This window comes from Mesoplodon mirus, assembly GCF_964341445.2.
Source record: "Mesoplodon mirus genome assembly, chromosome: 18".
Classification (NCBI taxonomy): Eukaryota; Metazoa; Chordata; class Mammalia; order Artiodactyla; family Ziphiidae; genus Mesoplodon; species Mesoplodon mirus.
Window position 1 is genome coordinate 26,422,371 of NC_138994.1, and position 27,752 is coordinate 26,450,122.

General features: G+C 42.2%; 1 protein-coding gene across 1 annotated transcript; it reads left to right on the forward strand.

Moving 5' to 3' along the window:
* Nucleotides 1-1,228: 1,228 nt before the first annotated feature.
* Nucleotides 1,229-27,661, forward strand: LOC309793378 (RAD52 motif-containing protein 1-like; the record flags this gene model as incomplete). The annotated part of the gene is made up of 6 exons (XM_082603848.1): nucleotides 1,229-1,234; nucleotides 23,977-24,099; nucleotides 24,476-24,644; nucleotides 25,602-25,700; nucleotides 27,351-27,436; nucleotides 27,644-27,661. The coding sequence occupies 6 exons, from the start codon at nucleotides 1,229-1,231 to the stop codon at nucleotides 27,659-27,661; spliced, it is 501 nt and encodes a 166-aa protein (XP_082459974.1).
* Between the last annotated feature and the right edge of the window lie 91 nt (nucleotides 27,662-27,752).

The following is a 27,752-nucleotide window of genomic DNA, read 5'->3' on the forward strand; positions in this document are numbered from 1 at the left end:
GGATTGTCCAAGAACTTGGCTCCGGGCTCCAGTTTCCCAACTCACTCGGAGCTCAGAGAAGCGGTGACAAAGGCGAGGGCCCTCCCGACACGCCGCGTTCTCAGCCGGCCTGCAGTGACTCACCACCTCGCTCCCTCCCTCACCGCTGACCCCGGGCCAATCCCTTAAGGAGTCTACACCCCACTCTTCTCACTTGGCCGGGACAATTGCCTGGTGGAGTTTTTAGCTCCCCGGGGGCAGGGCTTTTGTCAGCAACCGTCCAGGTTCCTCGAGAGAGGCTTCTCCTAGGGGCTGGTGGAGCGTAAAACCTTTGGGTGGACCCGAAGGCCCCAGGCCCTCCCCGTGCACCGAAGGAGGGCTTTAATGCCTGTGCATTCTTCTAATTTCAGAGCCTTTCAACAGCATTTTATACCGAATACAATTTCGCAAGTCTTGGTGTCCTGGAGGAATTTTCCCTTGGACACCTCTTGGTCAAAATTTGCTAGGGGAAAACAAAAAAGCAACCAGAGTAGGCCCCCAAAGTCTGCAAAGCAGAGACCAGTGGCAATGGGAGGTGAGAGTGCGGCGGACTGACCAACGGGCCCCGGGGCAAGGGGACCACCGCGCGAGGGCGCGGGCCGAAGCTCTACTCGCCCGCGCAACCGAAAGCGGGCGGCGAGTATCGCGAGAGCGCTCAGCTCCCCTGCAGCGAGCCCTCGGGCAGGAGCAGAGGCCCAGGCGGCGGGCGTGGGCTGCGGGGACGCTCGCCTGGTTCTCCGGCTGGCATCTCGGCGCCCCTACTTCCAGCGCGCCCCGTCGCAGCCAGGCGACCTGAGCGTCCCCCAACCAGCCTTGGGCCGGAGTGCTGCCCGCAGTCCTCCGCTCGCCCGGCCGCCGGCGCTCGCCGCCCGGCTGGGACCCGGCAGGTGGACTGCGGCGGGCGCACCCTCCTTCCGGCCCCGGCCCCTCCCTCGAGCCCTGGCGCGCCTCTGCTCCCCGGCCAGAGCTCGCCATCTGCGCCCCCGAGTTACCTGCCTCGGGAAGTCCCAGTTCGCAAGCAGCCGGGACTGTAAAAGGGTGGATTCGGCAGAGCCCAAAACCACATTTCTAGGGGAGGGGTGGGGTCCCCATCTAGAGGGTCGCAGATCGCATTACCGGCCGAGGGGAGGAGACAGCGGAAGGGAGAGTCAACAGAGGTAAAAGTTGCTTTTCGCTTACTACTCCCCCTCCCCCTCCCTTACGCGCTGCGATGCCGGTAGGCTCGGGGACACAGTGTCCGCCCCGGAACGGTTTGGCAGGACAGAGGTATCTTTCCATACGCGGATGCTGCAGTCAGAGCGCCGCTTGGCCTGCAGGGCTGCCGGGCTCCGGGGCCCCGAGGGCGACCCCCGTCTGCCCGGGGGCGGGAAGCAGAAGCCCGCCTCCGGGCACCGAAGATCTAGAGCAATAACAGACGCATAAATAAACCAATGAGCGGCTCTTTGCTGCCAGCAGCAGGGAAACCTCGGGCTGATTAAATGCAGACGCGGGGTGTCTTCCAGGACAGGAGGGCGGCGGGGTAGAGGGAACCGGCGTGGAGGCGAAGGGTGGGGGGAAGGGAGGCCGGGGCAGGAGCGACGGGAAAGACCCAAAGCCACGTTTTTAAACATGGCGTGGGGGGGGGGGGCGGTTTTAAAGGCAACCAGTACGGGGGAGGAGGGGACCGGTCTGCGGGCCTCTGGACCTTTTTTAATACATATTACTTTGAATACATATTACCATGTGAAGTGTTAGTATTCACTTCAAAGTGAAGTTGGTGGTTGGCCACCGAACAGGTTGTCACACGAAGCATTCTAAAATGGGAAATGCCATAGTACTGAAGTTTGTGGTGAAGCGAGGGTCTGTGTCTTTGAACACATCGCTTTTTTAGTCTGTCCTTTTGGCTGGGAAGCTGGGACACTATTTTTAGGTAAGGCGGGAGTTTTGGGGAGTCAGTAAGTGCCTCTCTATCAGCTGGTGTGCTTGATTTTTGCAGTTGTTAGCAAGAAGTTTCATTTCTAATACCATAAGTATTCAATCTACATTGTTTTAAAGTCTGTATACATTTATGGACAGTCCAGTGTTTTACTGGAGCAGGGAGTGATGCCAAAATAACAGGGGAAATCATTTCTACTTGCAAAGGACCTTGTGTAGTTTAAAACTATAGAGCATATTCATGAAAGGCTAAGAATATTGCAGAGGGACCTACAACTAAGTAGACCAGATCTTACACATGCACTTTTGTCCTCTGTTTAAGAAGTAGGCATGGTATTGATATTAAATGCAAATTAGTCTATAATTATCTGTCAGACTCTATTTAAGATTCTAAATACAGGCCCAGCACAAGAAGTAAGGTCCTTTGCCTGTTGTTTTAAATGCTTAACAGTTTGAAATGCCTAGTAGACTTGGGGCCAAGTTTATCAACTTGTCGATAAACAAGAGATGGGGAGGAGCTACTTAAAAATTATAAACAAAGTGTTATGGCTGTTTATTTCCATAAACTTAGATAAGTATACATGCAAATATAATTTGATTTCTAAATAATAGTTTGAATTGTTTTCTAGGAGAGAAGTATGATATGTGTGGAGAGTGTGGCCGCAGCAGCTTGTAGTTCATTTAAATTGCTGGGTGTAGTCAGGATGACTTCGGTAGCACTGGCTAGGAGCCACATAAAACTTAGTGGTCTGTCACTTCACCGGTGGCTGAGATTATACTTTTGAGCTATCCTGAATTTAATAAGGTTAATATTCCTCTTTCAAAAATAAATAGTAGATATAACATGAAGATTTTTAATTTATATGTATATATATGTGTGTACATATATATTTATATATGTATCTATCTTTATTTTAAAAGCTACCAATTGTCTAAAGCAAATTGAACGTTTTTCAGCATACTACTAAAGAGTCATACCAACTTGTTTACTGGTGTAAATTGTACTGGGTCAGTTTCTCCAAGGGCAGGAAGTTGTCTGGTAAAGCCAGAATTTGTTTTTTTTGTTTTGTTTTTTTTGCGGTAGGCAGGCCTCTCACTGCTGTGGCCTCTCCCGTTGTGGAGCACAGGCTCCGGACGCGCAGGCTCAGCGGCCATGGCTCACGGGCCCAGCCGCTCCGCGGCATGTGGGATCTTCCCGGACCGGGGTACGAACCCGTGTCCCCTGCATCAGCAGGCGGACTCTCAACCACTGCGCCACCAGAGAAGCCCCTAAAGCCAGAATTTGTGTGTTCAACTTGTTTTGACCCCCAGAAACCCTGATTCATCATTAGGTTCTTCAAAGAATGCAGGCACATTTTTTTGAGTAAACCATTGTGACGTGTGAATGTTTGTGATTTTTGTTATTTCTGTGCCATATTTTAGGTGTTCTCGGAACATCTGAATTTGCCTTTTTGCTTTCTTCTGTCGATATTCTCCTAGTGGTGAAAATAATCCTGTGAGGCGAGCTTCCTTTCAGTAGGCAATATGTGTAACTAATATAGTTTAAAAACTTATTTATTTTTATGTAAAACTGATGCATGCTATGGTCAACAAATCCAAGCAGTGCTAAGTGTATATAGGAAAAAAGATAAAAAGCCTCTGCTCTCCTTCCTCCATCGTTAGCCATGTCCCCCTAATCTGACCGTAGAAAGCAGTTGGTGTTACTTGGTGTTTGGAAGACCTCTCTTGACTCGGTGCGCGGGCAGTAGTGAAAGCAGAGGGAGAAGTCATGGAAGGCATGGCCACGGAACCCGTTTAGATGTTAGGCAGGTATTCCACCCTTATTTCCTGTGATGTTAATTAATATTGATCATCTTAAACTTCCATTAGTTTAAGATAACTGTAATTGAATTGTTAGTGAAACACTCAAACAGTTAATTGCATTGTCAGGTTGGTAAAGTTTTGATTTGTTGATCTTGTAAGGAAATAAATATTTGGAAATTGAATTCACGTAACCTTAGGGCTGGGAGTAATGTTGGTAATTATCATCTGTGGAATTTTATGATGAGATGCACAGTATACTTACTCTAGGCTTTTTATAACTCATTATGTTTCCTTTAGTTTTCAGAACAACTCCAAGATAGCTGTTATTTCTGCTTTGCAGAGGAGATTTAGGTTAAATGTGAATTAACGAACATAACGTCGCAAGACCAGTAAGTGGTGGTGCTGGCGCTGTGCCTTGGAAAGGGCGTTCTCTTTCCACTGCAGTATGCTCTGCTGCTTCTATCTAGTCTGTCTTATTTTCCAGATGAGGAAATTGAGGCCTGGAGAAGTCAAGTGACTTTCCCAAGGTCATACAGCTGATTAGTAGTAACATTAAACCAAACTTTTATCTCAGGACTCTTGGTCCTGGCTGGTTATGCTACATTTTACTGAAGTACTGTGGACCAAAGGACCATATGCTGTGACCACTGGATACAAATGCTTCAGAACTGATACATCAGCAGTGGTGTTTTCTAGTATGTATTCAAAGGTTCCTTCTCTCTCTTTCAGAAATTATAAAGAGCTCTGATGGGCTCTTTGGGTGATACCCAGTGCAGTGAACTGCAGGTGAGTAAGGTCTGGGAGAGCCTTATTTACAAAGCAAGGACTTGGTAATGCCTGAGGAAAAGACCAAAGGGACTTAATCTAGAGGAGGGTGTCTGGTCAGCAAGATGAGCTGGGACAAGGTGGAGGAAGTAGGGCCCTGGTGCAGCAGCGGTGACCTGACTGAATTGGCTACTTCTGGGGCCGACTGGATGATGGTGAACCTACTCCAAACAGACTGCCTGATGCTTTGTCAGTTTGTTTGAAGAGAAGTGAGGGTAGGTTAATCTTCCACTTCTGTTTTGCATGAGTAACTGCACAGGGATTCAACCTATCTGCATATGATTGGCTCTTCAGAGGTCCTTCAGTTTTTGTGTCAACATTCTTGAGTGTTGACCGCCCAGTGCTCTGATGAACAGGTTAAGTGTTAAATTGTCTGTTTTTCCTGTTATCTACTATGTGTGTATTGTCATGAATGACTATATATCTGCATTTCTGAGGATCTGGATACCAGGAACATACCAATGGAAACAGAAGGTTAAACTTTTTCCCTAATGGTTGTATTAGTCCTTCAAATTATTTGTTTATTGCTGAAATGCCCTAAGAATGACATTTTAGTCTTGAGTATTTATTATTTCACAGTAATTAATCTTCTTGGTCCATTATAGTATCTTGGCCATTCAGTATTAAACTAAGAAAATGGTAATACTACAGAAAAACAATTAGAAGACTGTTCTAATATTGTCCTTGTGGGGCATCAGTGCTAAAATTATTTTTTGATGTATTTTTAATGCTAGTCCCAGAGACTTTAATGAGACAATGCTATATACTTTTAGGGTTTATAATTAAACTTAGGCTTGGCTACTTATTGATTGCTAAAGTAAAACATTGTTGTAGGGGTTCTTTGTTTCTTGAGTTAGGGTAGTTTGCACGATTCATCCCCCACAGGTTCATGGGGATGATCAGAAGGCTAGCTGAGCTGGTTTCTTGGTCCTTGGAAAGCTGGGGTCTGGGTTGTCATAGGTCATTGTGATCAGAAGTACATGAGCGTTCTCAGTTAAGGCCAAAGTGAGCAATAAAAGAGAGGTGTGGACCTCTTCCTGAGACTATATCGAGTTTGCATCCTGGGACCCCTAAGTTTGCTCAGTATGGTAGAACTTCCTCTCTTAAATTATAAAATAATTTAAGAATTGTTATTAAGTAAATTGTTAAATATTTGGGTTACTACCCCTAAAACAGTTGATTTTATTTTTGGCATTCTGTTAAAAATATATATAGAGAGATATATATCTCTCTATATCTATCTATATATACATACACACACACATAGATTATTGTACTCCTTTTTAATTATAATGTATATAATTTGAATTTTTCCTACTTATTAGATTATGAAACATTTCCATGTTATAGTTGTCACAATTTTAATTGACATGATTACACTTTGAGAGGCTGCAAAATATTTCATCAAGTCATGCCGTCAATAATTTACTTAACTCTTTTTATGTTAGTTATTTATGTTGCTGGCTCGTTTTCAGTTAATACTTTAATGTACATTATTGTAGATATTATTGTCCTTTTCTTCGGGCTCATTATATCTCTAGGATAAATTTTTGAATGCATTATTGTGTTAAATGGTATGAATGTTTTTATGGTTTTTGATATATATATCGCCGTCCTGTTTTTCAAGAATGTTATACCAGTTTGTACTACTAAGAGATATACAGATGTACCTGTTTCGCCATAACTGGATATAAATACATTTTTTCCTTAAAAGTTTTTGCTTATTTAATAGTGTAAATTGGCATTTGTACTTCTTTGTTCTATAATGTTGAATTTTTCTCTTTGAGTCTCTTCATGGTGAATTGTTTGTTCATATCCTTTGCTATTTTAATCAGTAAACTATCGATGTGGGCTTTGGATGGTAAGGCAAGTATAACCAGCTAATAAACAGGTGATTATTAAAAAGATGATCAGAACCTGTTCGGGGAGAATGTTCAGAGAGAGTCTAGTCTGGATGGTAAGTTTTCTTGAGAACATAGTGGTTGAAGGGGAACGGGTGAGTTATTCCAAGGTTCAGCTCAGCACATGTTTAGTGCGCATCCATTGTGTACCACGTGTTGCATCCTCTTAGTGCTTCTCAAGTCATCGTGGCGTATACTTGGCTGAAGGAGGAGGCTGCTTGAGGCTGCTTGAGGCTTGACTTGTGGGACTTTGGCTGCTGAAGTCTCTTTGTGGAGGGCTGAGGGGATGACTGACTAGAACCTCTTTAGCTCATTCAGGGCATACCACAGTGCCACGGCACAGTCTTTGAGAAGCTCTGTTCTGAAGGATACAAAGACGAATAAAGCATCATTTCCTCTGACAAGGAGCGAATCATCTAGTAGAGAGAGTAGGGGCACCAAAACAAGAAAGGACTAATAGGAATTTGAAGGGTGCTGTAAGAGGGGTTCAGACAAGGTGCTTAGGGGTTCAGTGGAGGGAGTGATACTGCCCCCTTGCGGATGTAAGGGAACGCTTCAACTGAGGAGGTGGCATTTAAATTGCACCACTGTGAAACTGAGGCGCCAGGGCAAGAAGAGGGCATTCTGGAGGGAAGGGTAGCTTGAGCAAAGGCTGAGGGGTGGTGTTGGAAATGAGGTGGATGTCCGGAAACTGAGTATCCAAATTACCCGGACCCTGGGTTACATGAAAGAACATAGTGGACAGTGAGGCTGTTGAGAGGTCATGACTGGGTTTTGGAGAATGCATATGATGGATTGTGAGTGAGGAGAAACTAGAGACAGGGTTTTCAGTCGAGTTCATGGCACTACTCCAGGTGAGGGATGATGAGTGCCTGAGTTAGTGTGCTTGGGAATGAAAGGAGGTGGTGGAGTCAAGAGATACTTTGGAGGTTGAACAGAGAGATGTGGTGACTGATTAGGTAGGAGGGGAAGGAACAGTCAGTTCTGTGTCTTAAGTCAGAGATGATGCTGAGGTATTTGTGGTTGGATGGCTGGCAGAATGGGACAGCAGGAATACAGAGGTCAGGAGGAAGAGCAGGTCTTAGGGGTTTAGAATAGAGAAAAGATGATTTTGGTTTTGTGTGTTGAGTTTAAGGAACTAGTAGAAAGGTGAAATCAGAATCTTAACCCTGGAAGGAACAGATGAGGAAGTTCAGGGCCCAGAGGAGCTAGAGGGACCAGTGAGGTCTCACAGTTAGATAAAGCAGAGTGAAGACTGAAGCTTCCTGATTCCCAGTGCAGCACTCTCTTCAGTGCCTCAGACTGAGAAACTTCTCTGCTGTGGTGTTTTCCTCGCACCCAGGTGTGCTCAATAGGAAGTTGGAAGTGGCAGAGCTTATGTTGGGAGTGAAGAGTTTATTTTTTAATTACATTTTTTTATTATGGAAAATTTCAGATGTATAGAAGTGGAAAGGGTATAATCAATCCCACTGTACCCATTGTTCAACTTTAATAGTTAGTGATGTTGTTTCCTCTGTTTCCTCCCTCTCCATCAATTCTATTGAAGCAAATCGGATAAAGTGTTTTGGTGAACTTGAACTCTGCGTATCTGTAGTTAAGGAGAATTGAACAGTTCAGTAGGGTATGTTCTGAGCTTTCTGGGTGGGGGTCTAGAGTGAACAGAAGTAGCATTAATTGCCAGGATTCCTGGGCAAGTCACTTACGTCTTCTGAGCCTTCGTTTGTCTGTGAGACGGAGGTAATAATGGCAGCGTCACAGAATCACCTGAGATAAGGTGTAGAAAACCCTCTGTGAACTGTGAGCCTGAAGTGTTATGCAGATTTTAGTTGTTGGTAATAACAGAAAGGTAGTGCTATTCCTTTGGGCTTCTGTGTTGCTGGCATTCAATACATTTTTATTATTCAACAAAGAATGATGTGAGGTACCTGAGGCTTCAACAGGGAACAAAACAGACAAAATCTCAGCTCTCCTGGAACTCATGTTCTAGGTCTGGAGTATAATAGGAAGCTACTACCTTCATAGTGATTAGTGTGGGCCAGACACTGTTCTAAGTGCTTTCATATTTTACCCTATTTAATTCTTGCAGTAATGCCTTGAAGTGTAGCCCTGTTACTATTCCCATTTTGCAGATTTGGAAATCAAAGCAGATTTTTAAGCAGATTGCCTCAGGTCACAATGCCGGGATTCAGATTCAGGCAGAGCTGGCTTCAAGCCTGTACTCTTACCCCTGTGCCATTAAAACACTTTAGCTCATTCATGGCGTACTAGTGTTTGGTACAAATACAAAAGGTAGGCCCTGATTGAAATTATTCCTAAACAAGTAAGTGTTCTCTTCTTGAGGGAGAAAAAAAGACAAAACCAAATGAAAAAAATGGCAGTACACAGTTCTCTGTGGATGGGGGTATATTAGTATTCTTACACAGAAAAGAATGTTTCTTCCTAAGTTTTTATAGGCTTCAGCAACTTTCTTGGATTCTTTAGATACAAATGGCCACCTCAGTGGAACGAAGTCATTTTCCTGCTGGTACTTGGGAAGAGTCTCTTCTTGAATGAATCTCCTTCTTGCTTACAATTCTTCTTTTTTCTCCTACTCCTCTCTTTCCTTACCTTGGGGCAGTTCCCTTCTCTGATTTCCCCTGTTGTCTGATCCTCCTTTTCCTCACAGCTGTGGTGTCCCTTCCCAGTGTCATCAGCTGCCCATGTTCTCAGGGATTTCCTTCCTTCTGCTTTTGCCTTCTCTTCCCTAGCCTGCCTCTGTCCGTCTTCTTGGGCCTTACCCTCTGTTGTGGCTCTTCTGAGTTTCTTCAGCGGGACTAACGTCAGGACCAATTTCCCGCCTCTGGCTCTGGCTCTGCCTTGCCAGCTCGTGGTTCTTCTTCCTGGGCAGGGAAGATGGGGAAATGGGCAGTGAGCATTCCTTAAGTTTGCATCAGGATTAGGACATGGGCCTCACTCCTTTTAAGGAGGGTTAGGAGGGTATTATGGCTTGCATACCTGTGGGGTTTTTTTTGAATATTGTTAAAATATACATAACATAAAATTTACCATTTTAATCATTTTAGCATACAATTCAGTGTCATTAAGTGCATTCACATTGTTGTACAACCATCACCACCATCCATCTCCAGAACTTCATCTTCCCAAATTGAAGTCTGTACTCATTAAACACTAACCCTCCATCCCCCTCTCCCTCAAGCACCTGGCAAACATCATTCTACTTTCTGTTTCTCAGAATTTGAATAGGGTCCATTCATACCATAGGTACCTCATGTAAGTGCACTGATACAATATTTGTCTTTTTGTGACTGGCTAATTTCACTTAGCCTGTCTTCAAGGTTCATCCATATTGTAGCACGTGGCAGCATTTTCTTCCTTTTTAAGGCTAAATACTATGCCATTGTATGTAAATACCACATTTTTAAAAATCCATACAGTTTTTGATAGACACTCAGGTTGCTTCCACCTTTTGGCTGTTGTGAATAATGTTGCTGTGAACTTGGGTGTATACATATCTGTTCAGGTCCCTACTTTCAGTTCTTTCAGGAAATACCCAGAAGAATTGTTAGATCATATGGTAATTCTGTGTTTAATTTTTTGAGGAATCCCCATATTGTATTCCATAGCAGTAGCACCGTTTGATGTCCACCAGAAATGTAAAAGGGTTCCAATTTCTCCACATCCTCGCAAACAGTTATTTTCTATTTTTTGGATAGTAGCCATCCTAATGGGTGTGAAATGATAATATATACTTGTTTTTAAAGGTGTTTTATGTAGAATAATAGAATTTCAGGACTGGAAATGGTATTAAAGATTTCTGGTTCAATTAGCTGTAGACAGCAACAAATGTTCTCATATGTCTTAGCATTTTCACTTCTTTCTCAGTTGGAGAAAGGCATTTTGGGCAGATGGGTCTCTACTGGATCTTCGGCTCAAGATGAACTATGTCTGACCCAGGCAGGGTACATGGAATGCAGCTTTGCCAGAGATCTGCTCTTCTCTTCTGCCAGTGACTCTCTTTCTTATACTTCTTTACAGTTTCCAACTGTGTCTTCTGGGTTATTTAATCTTCTTTCCAGCTTCATTAAGGGATAAGGTAATTGTATTCAAATAAACATTTTTATTTAAAAAAACTAGGTAAGTTAGCAATTAATGAGCCCAAGATCAGTATAAACTGCTCAGATGATTAAAAAGACTCTATTCAATATCAATTTGAAGGAAACCTAAATATTACTCCTGGATGTTAGCTATAATTCCTTACTATGGAAAATAAGTCACCCCTTTTCAATTTTTTTTTTTTTAATTTGGAGGAGATGAGTTAAGCAGCATAAAATAAAATATATTTTATATTTACGAGAAGATTATAACTTCTGGATTAGTTTGGGTTTTGAATCATTTTTAAGTTAAAGAAAACTGTTAGTTTAATTTATATTATGAAAATCTTTACGCCTACAGCAAAGTTGTAAGAATAGTATAATCAATACCCAATTGTTAGCGTTATGTCATAATTTGCCTTGTCTCCCTTTCTCTGTCAAATAGATAGAATTTTTTTTTTTCCTGAGCCAGCTGAAAGTAAGTGGCAGACATCTTACATGGCATTTCATTCATACTTCATCATGTGTCTCCTAAGAATGAGGACATATTTCTTCATAAACATAATACCATTATCACACCTAAGAAGATAATTCAGTAATACTAATAGTTATACTATCAGATATCAAGTCCATGTATAATTTTTCCTATTTCTTCCCAAAATATATTTTATTTCTTTAGTTTGTTTTTGACTCTTTAGTTTCTTTTTTTTAAATTAATTTATTTAATGTATTTATTTTTGGCTGCGTTGGGTCTTCGTTCCTGTGTGTGGGCTTTCTCTAGTTGCGGCGAGCAGGGGCTACTCTTCATTGCGGTGCACGCGCTTCTCACTGTGGTGGCTTCCCTTGTTGTGGAGCATGGGCTCTAGGCGTGTGGGCTTCAGCAGTTGTGGCGCACGGGCTTACTTGCTCTGCAGCATGTGGGATCTTCCCGGACCAGGGCTCAAACCCGTGTCCCCTGCACTGGCAGGCGGATTCTTTACCACTGCCCCACCAGTTCTTCTTTTATCAAAAAATTATGTCCTCATTTGTTTTTATGTGATGATGCCTTTATTTATTTATTTTTATTATTGTTTATTTTTGGCTGTGTTGGGTCTTTGTTGCTGCGCGCGGGCTTTCTCTAGTTGTGGCAAGTGGGGGCTACTCTTTATTGTGGTGCGCGGAATTCTCATTGTGGTGGCTTCTCTTGTTGCGGAGCACGGGCTCTAAGTGCGCGGGCTTCAGTAATTGCAGCACCCAGGCTCAGTAGTTGCGGCACACAGGCCCTAGAGTGTGTGGGCTTCAGTAGTTGCGGCGTGTGGCCTCAGTAGTTGTGGCTCGCAGGCTCTAGAGCACAGGCTCAGTAGTTGTGACATACGGGCTTAGTTGCTCTGCGGCATGTGGGATCTTCTCGGACCAGGGCTGGAACCCGTGTCTCCTGCATTGGGAGATGGATTCGTAACCACTGCACCACCAGGAAAGTCCCAGACGTTCCTTTTTTTAATGACAATTTTGAAGAGTCCTGGTTCATGTATTTCATAGACTGTCCCTCAACTTGGGTTTGTGTGATGTCCTCCTCATGACTGGAATGGAGTTAGGGTTTTGGGGAAGGAGATGTTTACTTTTAATATTTTGTTTCATCTCTCTCTCTTGGCTTTTTATATAAGATATTCAGTGCATATAGATATATATTTTAAAAAGCATGCTTGTAGACTATTATTTTATAATCTGCTTGCTATTTTGTAATCTGGTTGGGATGATGGTGGTATGCTTTTTTTTTTTTTTCCAGTACGCGGCCTTTCAATGTTGTGGCCTCTCCCGTTGCGGAGCACAGGCTCCGGACGTGCAGGTTTAGTGGCCATGGGTCACGGGCCTGGCCGCTCCGCGGCACGTGGGTTCTTCCCGGACCGGGGCACGAACCCGTGTCCCCTGCATCGGCAGGCGGACTCTCAACCACTGCGCCACCAGGGATGCCCATTTTTTATTTTTTTGCGGTACGCGGGCCTCTCACTGTTGTGGCCTCTCCTGTTGTGGAGCACAGGCGCCGGACGCACAGGCTCAACGGCCATGGCTCACAGGCCCAGCCGCTCCACGGCATGTGGGATCTTCCCGGACTGGGGCACGAACCCGTGTCCCCTGCATCGGCAGGCAGACTCTCAACCACTGCGCCACCAGGGAAGCCCGGTACACTTTTGTTTTAATTATGCAGTTGGCTCTCTTGCGTTGATTTACATTTTATTTATAAAGCTCCACTGCTTTGGATTATGATGTGTTTACAAGGCTACACAGATAATCTGGAAGGGAAAATGAAGAAATACAAATGACAGAAAATATTTTATAATAATAAAATTTTCTTGGCAAGCAGCAACCTTTTCTCAAAGTCAGTCTTTTAATATAATTGGCTTGCTTCATAAATATGGATTTTTTGTTTTTTCATATCTTTATTGATTAGTAAGCATATTAAATGACTTGGGAGGAATCTCACTCTCTTCAAGAAATAATTTGGAATTATTGATCCAGAATGCTGACAGTTCTCAAAAATGGGTCAGGAAAATCAAAGTAATAGATGGAAAAACAATCTCAATTTTAGCTCTTGATATAACTTTTCTAAAATTTAAGGTTCTTTTTTATAATTTAAGTTACTAAAACAGATGGTGGAAGGTCCATCAAGATATTTATTTTATGTATTTAAAGCATTTTACTTTGCTGTATTGAATTCCATTCATTCTGGAATTTAGGAGAATTTACCTCTTTATGAAAGAGATGATTCAAAGTAGAAAATGATTGATGACCTTCGCTTCCAGTTTTCTTCTCAATAGACTTAGTCTCTCTTCTAATGCTTCTTGCATACTCAGTAATTGTATAAGTTTTAGAGAAAAATGCAAGTCTGGCTGAATATTAAGCACAGTACACTAAATAAAGCTTTTTTCCTTTGCAGAATATTTTACATGTGTGTCCCATAGATTCATCAGAGATTCTAGTTTTGGATAAAGGCAAGTACATTTCAAGACAATACAACATCCCTATCTAGGACATTGGCATTCAAATGAGAAGTGAATTTGGTTCAGGACAGTTCTTGAAATGCTTAGCATTTAGGTTATTTTAGGTCAACTCTTTGGGAAATTCAATTAGAGTATTTATTGAATGGTTTTAGTGAGCTGATTGGTTGTCATGTCATGTCATAGATGATATAAAACATGACTCCTATTTATAAAATAGTTGTGTTGGTCAGATAAGGCATCTTACATGGTGTATTTAATCCAAGATAATGGATGAGTAAGAGGCAGATCATTGTCTAGGAAGTAATTTTGGTTTTGAGAGAGGCATTCTTAGGGAAATAGGCCTTGAAGTGTTCATTTAGAGCTGGGCAGGATTGAGGTCCGGAGAGAGGAGGGAAAGGATATTTGGGTAGAGGGAAGGGCACTGGCAGAGCCTCAGAGGCCTGACGGTTCCTGGGGCCTGTGTGGGAATGGTGGGAAAGTTGGGTTGCAGTCAGCCTGTGGGTGGCCTGGACGTTGGGTAATGAGCGTGGCCGTGAGTTTATGGGCGCCCTCTCTAGAGTGGTGTGTAACTTGCTTCCTCCCTGAAGAAGTGTGACACGCTTGTGCTAGCTGCAGTGTCTTCCCCACAGCTGTGCTGTCCATTGAGGAGAAAGGGGCCTGCTCTGCCATGGCTTCCTTACTCCTCAGGGTATGGCGTGTGAGTTATTTTAATAATGTATCAATCTGCCTTTTTTTTCTTTTGTCACAATGCATTTACTTTCTAACGTGGTCTTGTTCTCAGGGTAATAATTGGGTTTCCACAGGGAAAATAATAATGTGTGAGGCAAATTATTGACTTAAAAAATGAATCTCTAATATTTTTCTAGTAGTTCTTCTTTTGTTTAAATTTTTGTTTCGTTAGTTATGTAAAGAAACTTATGGATAGTAATTTCTGCTCAGGTGGATAGTGGTACTGTTTAGCACAGCTCATTGGTCTTCTGAAACCTTTACAAATGCAGTCTGATTCATTCCAGCCAAGTTAATTATGAGGTACATCATTTTTTTCCCTTAATGGAGACAAATGTAAAAGACAGAGATACAGAAATCATCTTCCGTTTAGATTGAAGAAATTTTAGTTACTACTCTTTGTTCCTGCTATTTGATCACAGTTTATTTTTATTTTTTGAAGTCTGTCTCTAATCAAATAAGATTTAATGTTTTAGAAGTAATAGAGGACCATGACTAAACTAATAAGAAAAGTTAATTTAAGGACAAGAATGGATTTTTAAAAACATAAAAGTACATTTCATGACTTGATTTCAAGATGATCTGGTGGTATCCTTATACTGTCACAGAAGGAAGTCCACAGTGGGACGAGAATGATGCTTACAAATCTGCACCCTTATTATCTATTACTGAACATGTCTTAGTCCAGGCCAGTCTGCCTACCACCTCTGTGGAACACTGTTGATTTCATTTTTCTTCCAGTATTTACTTTTGGTTCTGGACCAATTATCTAGCTGTGACGGGATTCTTCAAAAGTATCCTACATTTTGTACTTAGTGAACTAGTGATTGTTCTGTTTGCAGACATTCTTTCTGAGGCTCTACTCTTGCCTCGAAAACCTACATTTGCAGAAAGGGAAATGTATAGGTTTTCCTTTTCAATGTATTTATTTTTATTTATTTTTTATTTATTTTTGTCTGTGTTGGGTCTTCGTTTCTGTGCAAGGGCCTTCTCTAGTTGCGGCGAGCGGGGGCCACTCCTCATCATGGTGCGTGGGCCTCTCACTGCCGTGGCCCCTCTTGTTGTGGAGCACAGGCTCTAGATGCGCATGCTCAGTAGTTGTGGCTCACGGGCCCAGTTGCCCCGTGGCATGTGGGATCCTCCCATTCCAGGTCTCGAACCCGTGTCCCCCCTATCGGCAGGCAGACTCTCAACCACTGCGCCACCAGGGAAGCCCAGGTTTTCCTTTTATTAACAAACTTATCCTTCTTTATTTCTTTCCAGTTTTTAAAAACCGTGTCCATTGTGACATTGAGATTCATATTTAAAAATAATTTTAAAATTTTATTCTTAAAATTATCGTACAGTAAAACTAACCTTTTTCTTTTATCCTGTTAATTTAACACGTGTAGTTTGTGCAACCAGCACTACAATCAGTATACAGAATAATAATATCACCCCCCAGAATTCCCTGATGCTATCCTTTTACAGTTAACTGTCCCCATCCTATAACCTCTGCAACCACTGACCTTTTCTCCATCCCTATAGTTTTGTCTTTTTGAGAATGTCCTAAACATGGAATCATACATGTAAGCTTTTGAGACTGGGTTCTTTTACTCTGTCTTTGAGATTCATCTAAGTTATTGCATGTATTGAAAGTTTATTCCTTTTTATTACTGAGTAGTTTTCCATTGTCACTCATTAAAGGACATTTGCGTTGTTTCCAATTTTTAACATTTAGGAATAGAGCTGCTGTAAACATTTGTGTACAGACTTTTGTGCAAACATAGTTTTCATTTCTCTATCTCTAGGGTAGCTGTCTCTGGGGAGAGGGGATTGCTGGATGGTATAGTGAGTATATTTTTAACTTTATAAGAAACTGTCAACCCTTTTTCCAGAGTGTCTGTACCATTTTATATTCTCCCACTAGCAATGTACGAGAATTCCACCTATTCCACATCACTGACACTATCAGTGGTTTTAATTTAGCCATTCTAATAGGTACGTGGTAATATCTTATCATTGTTTTAATTTGCATTTCTCTGATGACTAATGCCATTGGACATCTTTTCATGTGCTTATTTGCCATCATTAGATCCTCTTGGTGGAGTGCCATTGAAATCTTTTGCCTAGCTTTTAATTGGGTTGTTTTCTTACTGTTGAGTTTTGAGAATTCTTTATATATTTGGATACAAATCCTTTTTCAGGTATGTGATTTGCCATTGGTTTTTTCTCAGTCTTTAGCTTGGCTTCGTATCCTTCTAACATAATAGTTTCTTTCAAAGAGGAAAAAGGTTTAATTTTGAGAAAGTCCATTTCATAATTTTTTTTCTTTTTTATATTATACTAAGATGGGTAGATTTTAAAATAAGTTTCTGTTCTATAAAAGTGGTGAAAAGTAACTTAGTGATGGGAATGTCCTCATAAAGTTGACTTTGTGGAAGGTGCAAATGTTATTTTCTGGAAAGGTAGTACTAATTAATATACCTCTTAGTCTTGGGAACATCTAGGACTTTTGTTTAACCAAAGGATGCAATTGGTTGAGGTTTGTGAGGGTTTTCACACTTTTTAAAAAAATGATGATCACTAATGTGGTTAAATATGTATACTTTCATAATGCAGAACTATGTAGGAATTAGTCCTTAAGACTCTTCCAGGGTTAAAAGAGTGGTATATTACATTCCCATTTGATGCTTTGGGGAGTGCCTGAGTTTGAGTTTCTGCTTCACTGGAACAGCATTAGAACTCTGAGTGTAGGTTCAGATTCAGTGGCATGGCTAAAAGCACGAGCTGCATCAGAATGTCTGCATTTGAATCCTGCCTTTTATTTACAGTGTAACTGTGGGTGAGTAACTTAACTTGTCTGTGCTTCAGTTTCCTTATCTGTTAGTGGGAATGATAATAATAACATCCACCTTGTAAGGTCATTATGAGGACTCAAGCAGATTACATAATATAGTCATTTCAACGGCCTCTGGCCCACAGGAAGCATTCAGCAAATGGCTCTTGTTATTATTCTTATTATTATTGCTGAAATAGCTTTATGATAAAATTGTTTAAACAAATGTTTTGGAATATTTTCAAGAGTCAGAATAACCACATATCACACTAAGTCATTTCTCTCCCATGCCCACTTTTTTCTCTTTGCACTTGTTATTATTAATCAATACCTGTGACCAGTGTTTTTAATAATCATGTATATATACACTGTTTTACAAGCCAGCTATCAGTTCATTCCATTTTTCACATCCTGTGAGGTACTAATCAGATATACACATATACATCAGTTCGCCTCAGCTGCCTGAAATATCAACCTAAATTGGCTTAAGCTGGAAAGAAATTTGAGTTAGGCTCACCTAACTGCAAAGTCAGGCACAGCTAGCTGGATTCAGGGCTCAAGTAAAGTCATCAGGACTCAGGTTCTCCCCACGAGTCAACTCTGCCTTTTCCTGTATGGACTTCAGTTGTCGGAACTGTATGTTAGAAACTTGGCTGTAGCATATTCACCCCCTGTAGCCTGTCAGCGTTTAGATTCAGCCGGAAAGAGCGCCTGTCTCTTTCCCAGAAGCCTCAGCAAAAGTCTCATGATGTCTCATTGGCTCTTATGGGGTCACATGTCTGACCTGGAGCCAATCGCTGTTTGAGGCTGTGAGACTGGGATTGGCCAGTTCTGGTCACGTGTCACCCGTGGCTCTTTGGCGGAGTCGAGCCCACCGGAGCCACGCTGACTGAGAGGCGGGGAGAGGTACCTACTCTGAGGGACTTTGTGGGCTTTTATTACCAGAAAAAGGGCTGGACGCTGGCTGGTCAAACGACTAATGTGCTGTTAGGCTCTTTTTGTAGATCGGCAACGGATCACAGGGGTTAATGGATTTGAATTAGACCGGATTTGAATTAGAACCTTGGTTACTGATTCCAGCTTTTTTGTCTCAGGAATGCCGTTCCCCACAGGGTCAGGAGTTTGCAGAAAGTTAGTGTTGTGTATTCTTTTGGTGAAAGTCGGATAATGTTTAACAGGAAGAGAAAGAGTCAAGGCAAATAGGGGTGGCCTTCTCAATGGGTGGACGTGGTGCTTCTTCCCACACTGGTGGGTTTAAGCGACTCAGCGCCCTTCTCCGGGCCTTTCTGTCCCCGTGGCAGAGGCTGTACAAGACCCAGCTTGGTCAGTGTCTGTCCGCTACATGGCAGGGTTGCATGCTGTAGACACGGGTGTATCCGTGTATCCTGGCCAAGAGTGTTGGCTACATGGTGAGGTGTGTCTGGTGCTGGCGTCGTTTAGAGGTAGTTTCTAGATCTCTGTATTTTTTATAGTCCATTTTAGTGTGGCTTGAGACATTGTCTCACTTTGACTTCGGCTGGCAGTTTCTATTTTATGTTTTTCCAGAAGACGCTTGAACTTCTTCAGGAGTATGTGTAGCCAGGTCATGCTGTTTTCTGAAGAACCAGAGAAGGCAGTTACCAGAGACCTGCCTTGTATGGAGAGCTACGCTACAGAAGTACCCGCAGTGAGTTTCAGGGAGACCGCAGTTAGAAATGAACTGTTGGGACCTGATTAATTGTGGTAGGCATCTTCATATCCAGAGCTGAGGTGGGCACCTGAGCCTACATATCAGAGACATTAACTCTTGAAATTAAGTCACTTCCCCCCATAGCTCCCGGAGTTAGTAATTCTGTCCCTAATCTCTACTTCTGTGTTACTTTTATTGAGATATCCCTGGCTAATATGTTTGGTGATTAATGTTGATGGTAGGCTTTGTGATCTCCCCTCAGAGCCAGTTTTAGGGGTTAGCTTGTGTTTGTCAGTGATGTACAAGTACACTTGTTTCTCCAATGGCTATTGGAGAGCATAATCATTCTTATGATTGCATAATCATAACCATTATTATTTTACCGAGATGGTGAAAATGGGTGAAAATAATTCCTCTGTCAAGTAGATAAAGTAGTTACATAGCATGATATTTTATTTTCTAAAACTAGAGTGTTGTATGTTGAAATCTGTAAAGTGATTTCCACTTTGTATAAATTGAAAATATGGAATTTTAGTGAAATAACAATAGCTAACACTTACTGAGCACTCACTGTATGCCAGGCATTCTTTTAAGCACTTTACACGTATTATTTCGCTTAATTCTTAAGTGAAAATAAATAACCATAGGAGGTAGGTATTAGTTGTCTCCTTGCCATTTTAGAGGTGAGCAAGTTGAGATACTTGAGGCTAAGTCATTTGCTCCAGGTCACACAGCTGGTGAGTGACACAGTTGGTGAGTGACAGCTGGTGAGTTCTGAATGTAAGTCCTCTGGCTCCAAGCCTGTGCTTTGGATCACTATGCTGTGTTCTGTCCCTAGTAAAGATTTTAGCTCATGTGTTGTTAGTTTTTCTTTTCATTTTGCTTCTTTTTGTAATATTTTCTAGATGTGGGCTAGGAGTTTTATAGAGAAGATTTGCTAATTCTAGGACCTTTGGAATCCATGGATTTATCCATCTTCTGTTGCTGTTATTTGGCAAGCAAACACTCTATGCTTGTTTAGATCAGTAGGTGTCAACCAGGAATGATTTTGCCCCCCAGGGGACATTTGCTGATGTCTGGAGACAGACATCTTTAGTTGTCGTAAGTCAGGAGACGTGCTCCTGGCACCTAGTGGTCAGAGGCCAGGATGCTGCTGAAACATTTATGAAGCACAGGACAGCCTTCCGCAACAAAGAATTGTTCAGCCCAAAATGTCAATAGCATCAACTCTGGCCTATAGAATGAGTGACTGATGATCTTGTAATGCCATTCTGATCTCTAACGGGCAAAGTCACATTAGTAATGTAGAAATGATTACTTTTGATGTTTGTTTGATAATTGATTTCCCCAAATGAATGCATGTTTGTATAAGGGACATAAACAGCAACCATAACTTAAATATTGAAGTTCCCTTAAAGTAAACTGGGAATTATAGCCCACTGAGGGAGAGCTGAGGAAGTTTAAAGGGAGGCCATGTAATGCCTGAGGATACAATACTCTAAATATTTGTTGGATTACCTTGTGAATTACACAATTAGATTTCATTTTTTGTGTTGTATTAACTTGTCAAATGTATAAACATTTTAAATATCCTGTAATTTTTAAAACCGTGTTTTGGTATTTTTTTAATTAAAAATTTCATACTGAGAAAAGTGGAGAATATTACATTGTACCCCATGTATGTACCACCCATATTTAACAAATGCTAACAAATACTGAAGTCCATTTTGAGCTCTTTCTCATCCCATCCCTTAGGTGTTTCTACATTTTTTATTATACCAAGCATCTCAAAAGTTGAAGGGGCCTGGAACTCTTCCGTTGTCTGTCGTCAGGCCTCACTCACTGCTGCTGCCTTTTGTCTGCCTGTCAGCTTCTCCCCTCATCTTTCACTGCAGTATATAGGCGGTAGAGGGCGGAGCCAGGTTGTCTTCTCAAAGCTGGAAAGGCCAGGCCGAGAGTGGATGCGTAGGCTGGAGGGAGGCGGGAGGACAATAAGTATGGGTTTCCCCCAATGACTGAAAGCAGAGCGTTCCCATGAAACCTTTCATAAGCCGAAGTGGCGTAAAGCGAAGAAGCAGTGACCATAGGACACATCTTGCTAACGGATGCACAAAATAAATTGAGCTAAAGTACAGAAGCTCAGTGACAGTTCAAAGCTATGGTGGCTTGATGCTGAGGTGCTGAGTGTGGTTCCCAGGAAGGAGCTGGGTGGTGCCCCTTGCACCCGCTTTTGCAGCGCACAGTGCGAATTGCCTCTGTACGGGCTGCTGCACAACACGTGCCGGGCACTGTTCTCATTTTCCCCCCTTTTTTGTGAAAATAGATACCTCTTTGGATTTCTTTTGGTTGGGAAAACAGGCGCTAACGTGGGTCTTTCTTAAAAGCGAAGTGGCATAAATTGAGCTTTGGAAGGATGGAGGAGACCTGTACCTTGGGGCCGTTTGGTGAGGTAGAAAGTGGGGAGAGTGAGCGAGGGTGGGAAGAGGCAAGAAGAGCAGTCTCGGAACCAACAGAGATGGTGGTGGGAGGTCTGCAAGCGTGGTCCGCCGGAGCAATGTTGTGACTGTCAGGTCAGAGGATCTTAGGTCTTCTTTGCCCAGGATTGCTGCTCCCTGCATTATGAGTGGTATAGCTCAGGAGAGGCTGCGCTTGAATTCTCAATCTCTATTACTTGGACTGCTTAGTGGTTTGTTATTAATGGCAATGCCTGCTTATCACCAGTTGTTCACCGGACTTCTACATGATAGGTTCCTTTTTTTTTTTTTTTTTTTTTTTTTTTGACCACACCATGCCGCCTGCGGGATCTTAGTTCCCCGACCAGGGATCAAACCCTCTCCCCGCCCCTTTCCGCCGTGGAGGAAGCGCGGAGTCCCAACCACTGCACTGCCCGATAGGTTCCTCCTTTACTTAAACACCTCCCATCATGCTCCATTGCTATGGAATAAAGCCCTCACTTCCTGTGGCATTGGAGGGCATTCTTAGCTCCTTTCCCACTTTCTCTGACACACCTGGAGTGTATCATGTGCTTTTTCTTGTCTTGGTGACTTCTTGTGCATTCTCTCTGATAAACTCCCCTGTGCTCTCCCTATCATCTCTGCACAGTGAACTTGTGTTCTTTTGAGGGCAGCTCATGCCTTTCGGCAGATGGAAGGTATTTCTTGCTATTTTTCATTTGTGCTTTGCCTGTCTTGCTAGAATCTGAGTTTCTTGAAAGCAGTGATGGCATGCTTCCTCTTTGCGTTTAGTGCTGCTAACACAGGGCCTGGCCTCAGGAAATGTTTGCTGAACTGAATTAATAGCCAGTTCGAACTTGCCCTTGAGCCAGTGTTTTGTACTGGTGGGAAAAATCCTACACGGTGTGGACTTTGATTCTCTGAAGTGTCAGTTACAGTATTGTAAGACGGAAGATAGGAGCCTGGGATAGGAAACAGTTTTGCACCTTCTGGTTTTTTTTTTTTTTTTTGCGGTACGCGGGCCTCTCACTGTTGTGGCCTCTCCCGTTGCGCAGCACAGACTCCGGACGCGCAGGCACAGCAGCCATGGCTCATGGGCCCAGCCACTCTGCGGCATGTGGGATCTCCCTGAACCGGGACACAAACCCGTGTCCCCTGCATCGGCAGGCGGACTCTCAAACACCGTGCCACCAGGGAAGCCCTAGATTTCTTTTGTTAATGCAGAGCCTTAGTTTACTACCCACACCCCCGATATTATTACCTCCTTTAATTATGTGTTCTTTGTAAATTTTAATTATTTATTTATTTGGTTGCACCGGGTCTTAGTTGCAGCAGGTTGGCTCCTTAGTTGCGGCTCAAGGGCTCCCCAGTTGCAGCAGGCAGGCTCCTTTAGTTGCGGCTCGCAGGTTCCTTAACTGTGGCATGTGAACTCTTAGTTGCAGCATGCATGTGAGACCTAGTTCCCTGACCAGGGATCGAACCCGGGCTCCCTGCATTGGGAGCACAGAGTCTGAACCACTGCACCAGCAGGGAAGTTCCAATTATGTGTTCCTTTATTCATTGGCATGTATACATAATTCTTATCTTTTTCCCCTGTATTTTTATAAATACAGAAAAGTGAATAACATCTTAAAATAAAATGAAGGAAAGGCCTAATGTATCTGAGTTTTTCTCAGTAGCACGAAGGGAAATGTTTGCCAGCAAGAACTGTGGCAAGGTTATCCCAGATGTCAACTGTCTCTACTACCAGGGGCTCAGAGCCCTTCTGAAGCTTCCTAATTGTCCAGGACAGCTCCATTATGGCTCACCGTACAGGGCCTAGCCTCTCATGCGACACTCAACATTTAAAAATTAGTCTTCATTTCTCCTTCCCAGCAGGCAGCTTCAGTTGGAGAAAGTAACTTCATTTTCTTATGTACTCGTTCATTCACTCAGTCAACAGACCATCACTCCTCTATTATATGCCAAGATCTATGCTTGCTTCTGGTAACAAGGAAAGAATGGTTCCTTGTTATGGTTCCTTCAAGCACTTAAGGAGCTCATAAACTAGTGACAGAGGAAGATGCACAAACCAATCAATAAAGAATTAACAATGCTTTGACTTTCTTTGTATTATTTGAATTTTTATGACTATATTTATATACTACACCCTGTTCAAAGTGGAAATAGATATTTAAGAAAGAACTAGTGATGTAAAAAATCCACAGTAATATGTAAGTTATTTAGAGAGTTAAGACTGGCGATATTTGCACTCTCCAAGAAGCTTGTTCATGCAGATGAACCCCTACTTCTTTTGGTTGCTTTATTTACATTTATAGAGGTATAGGTATTCCCTCTTCTAACAGGGGTTAGTAACTTGGGGAGGGGGTGCTACAGATTAAGGTCCTGATTCAGTGGCAGGTCCATCTTACCTCCTCTTCAGGTCATATTGTCAAGCAGGAGCTACAGGATGAGACGAGTAAAACAGTTCACTTCCTTTGCTTACCCCCAGCCCCATGATAGGCTTCTGCTGGGCTTCCTTGGTTGCTTTCATCATCACTTTCACCACCAGAGGTCAGGGAACCTTCCGGTTAATCAGGGGCCCTGGAAATGATGCAGAAAAGTACTGACTTAAAAATAATAAATAACATTTATTTAGGGCTGACTGTGAGCTCATTGCTTAAAATGTCCTACTTAATCTTCACAACCACTCTAGGAAATTGGTATTGATAAATCTCAGGTATATCCAAAACAAGTCTCTATGTAGGATTGTGATATTTTTAGGACTTTTATGTCTTTAGGTTCGTCTTGGCACCAGACATAAGGCGGTTCAACATAATACGCTGGCCCTAAACAGCTCCAGATGCCAAGAATTGGCAAATCACTACTTTGGTTTCAATGGGTGGTCAAAAAGGATCATCAAGGTGAAGTCTGTAGATTTTCTTTGACTCACCAGACTCCTTTCAACATTGAACTCCTAGACTTTAGAGAGAAGAATAGAACAGGGCTATGGGGAGGAGATGTGAGAGCCTTCCACATGGAAGTATGTGAGCATTGGCCTGCCACCTAGAATTAGTGATAATCTCAATGACTTGGATGGCGGTGTCCATAATTTTCGCCAGTATTTGTATGGTATATGATAAAAAATAGTTGTCCATATCTAGTCATTCATTTGCAAGTCCCAACTTGATTTTGAAGCTATTGCATACCTAAACTATTACCTGGGATTGCTGGAGTTTCGTTTTTATTTCTAACAACAGGATATTTTGAAGTCTAGCCTTTAATTCATAATCCTAACAGCTTCAGGATCTTTCTAACCTTGAAGAAAGGGGAAATGAAGCTATTGTGACACCAATTCAGAAGCAAAGCCTGAAGTTCTTCTGTGCTTTAGAGGTGGTGTTGCCCTCCCATGAGTGCAGGAGTCCCGGAGTTGTCATGGCTGAGGAACCTTTGCATAAGTTGGAGGAAGGTCTGTTTTCCAGTATGTTTGTGTGTGGGGAGGTGAGGGAGTGGGATTTCTCTTTTTTCCTTTCTTTCTGAAACTCACCTTTTCAGACACATCATCGCTTTTCTAAGCCACTAAAGCCCTGGGCAGATTTTTTCTGCCTGACAATATAGGTTTTTATCTTAGGCAATACCTGACAGCACCTTAAACTTTAGAACTTGAGAACTGACCGCCTGCCAAGAAGCTTAGGAGGAAGGAAAATTAGTTAGTTTTTGTTGTGGTTGTTGTTAATAATTTGTTATGTGCTAAAATATTCCTTCAAATACAGATGTCTTCTGGCCTTCAGTTATCCCAAGAAAATCATTGTCTAAAGATTGAAATAAACTCTTGTGTAAATATTCAGTCCTTTGCCTCCTATAGAAGGGCCTGAGCAGAAAAAGTTAATGTAGATCCCTAGAAAGGGGATTCCGATTGGTACTGAGTTTTTTCCTAGAATCCATGGCACTTGGGCTTAGGGTTTTAACTCAGAGGCAGAGCTGTTAGCGAATGGAGTGGAGGAGGCTCCACCATCCACCTGAGTGGGTGATGGTTGAGGAGAGGCCAGATCATCTGCACTACCGCCAAATCTATGTCACTGTATGAATCCAGCCCTTTACGCACAGGAGAGCAGGGTCTGTAGCAGTGCAGCCTCAGCTTGTCCATTTGAAATCTGTGAGTAGTATGAGACTTGTGCACGTTCTTGGTTTCCATTTCCCATCGAGTGTTTTAGGAACCTCCAGAATAGATCTGAGCAGTCAAAATGTGCCATGCCAGGGTATACCTACAACAGAGACATTCACCCGTACCCCAGTGTTGTGCCTGCCCTTAATCACTAAGATAATGATCTAAGAATCACAGATGCATTTTTAGTTTTACACACATAACCTAGAAATCAGTTATTCAGACAGGCATTTTAAATTCATCTGTTTTGGTTGGATTTAGGGTCATTATCATTCCTTATGGAAAGGAAGGTAACCCAGAAGCTTGCTATTCAGAAGGCTATGACAGATGCATTCCAGAAACTGCTGATTGTGGCTTTAGGTAAGACCTTTTTGATTGTCCTTGAAGTACTTCAGTTTCAGTGAGCAAGTAAAGTTACTTGAAAAGTTAATTGGATGAAAATAATGGTTAGCTAAAACATTACATATTCTTTCATTCACCAGGTGCTTTCACAGCAGCAGTCTTAAATTTGTTCTTTGTGGCATTTATGAGAAAAATGACAGCAAATATTATTGTCCCCAGTGTTTAGATGTAGAGTGACTTGCCACAGTTCCTACAGAAAGCGTTTGATCCCGTTCTTCCCCAATTGCTTGCTTATCTTCCAGAATAGTGCAGTGATGATAAGCCTTGGGCACCTGCGTTTGAGTCCTAACTTCGTCTCTTAGATTTTGTTGTTGTCGTTGTTGTTGCAATTTTAGGCTTTTCTAGCCAGAGGCATTGGAAGGTATTTAATATCTCTAAGCTGCAATTTCTTTATCTGCAAATAGGACTAGTAATACAGCTTATCACCTAATGGAGGCTATTGTAAGAGTAAATGAGATGATGAATGTAAAAAGCTTAGAACTATGCCTGAAACATAGTAAGCAGAGAAAATATATTGACTATTATTATTATCGTTTTTTTCTTGTTGAAGAGTTTATCAGATGATGTTTTTGAAATCAGTTTAATTTCAGTTTTCATTTCTGATATATTGGGTGAATATGATTCTTATATAATAATTGGCTACGTCTTTGTGAGCCTTGAAAGTGGTCATGCTATTGAATAGTGTTGATTGTGTTCCCTATCGAGTTATACAGCAGTGAGAATGTCACAGGCTGTGCCCAAAGGAAACTTTATGATGAGTAGATTCCCGGAACAGAATTGCTCCCCTGCTTCACAGCCCTGCAGGCTTAGAGAAAATCCGAGCAAAGTTGTCAGAGACCTTATTTGCTTGTAAGAGTTGACCCTGGATTGGTCTTGGCCTTCCAGCCTGGGCAGTCCTTCCAGTGAAGTTTGACTTCCCTGGTCATCAGGCAGAATCTCCATCAGCTGTCAACTCTGGGTAACAACCTTTAAGAACCAAACTAAATGTCTGGGTTGTTTGTCCCTAATATGCCAAGGTATTCCTTATATGTACTCCAAACTCCTTAGACCAAAAAGCCTGGTGGCTCTAGCTTGCCTTGAGGAAAGCTGTATTGTCCAAAAGGTACATGGGCTAGTTTCTGCCAGTAGAGTGTTCAAATGCTGTCTCTCTCTGTCTCTGTCTCCAAAGCTTTGTTCATTGTATCTGGTAGAAGTTTGGTCCCAAGGAGTAGGCCCTTGCCTTGCTTCTAATATGAAGTATCTATTATAGTCCAGTGGTACCTCTCCAGGTTTGAACTCATTTTGACCCCCACCTAATGCCTTCCTATTTCATTGTATTGTGATTGAACATTTTTGTTTCCACAGCTTTTAATTTCTATGTCATTATTCCTTAGTTCTTATTTCTAAGATCATAAAGGTTTTTGAACCAAAGTTGATACTTCTTATATATTTTTTCACAACTAATTATGATAAAAACTGGAGTGTCAGATGAGGGAACTTCTAGGAAAATGCTCTTATTTTCTGCTTTTAGAAATCAAAAGAATGTCTAATTATTGGGTGCTACCATTGTATACAGGAAGTTTTAGAGCAAGAAAACTTCTGAATTGATCCTTGTTAACTTTATCTCAGAAATTGGTAAAACAGCCGTGGCATATAGACTCTGTGAAGAGGTCACAGATGCTAGAACCAAAGAGGAACTACAGGATTTAATTCAAGTATGTGTATGTGGAGATACAAACTCAAGGGGTACACAGCCAGTGTAGCCATAATTCAAAACAAGCAGCAGGATTTGGAAGACTTTGGCATGTCTACTCAGCTCTGTCTTCCTTAGGAAAATGTGAAACTCTGAAACTGCTTTTGAGGCAGGGAATTTCTAGGACTTTCCCAAGTCCCGAGCCTTGTCTCTGGCCCGTTATTTGAAGTTTGGAGAGCAGGATTGAGGGCCATCAGTGTACGTCTACAGTTGTGGACACAGGAGAAGACACAGGCCCTTTAGAACTCCCCTCAAATAGAATTGCAGGGATTTGGGAA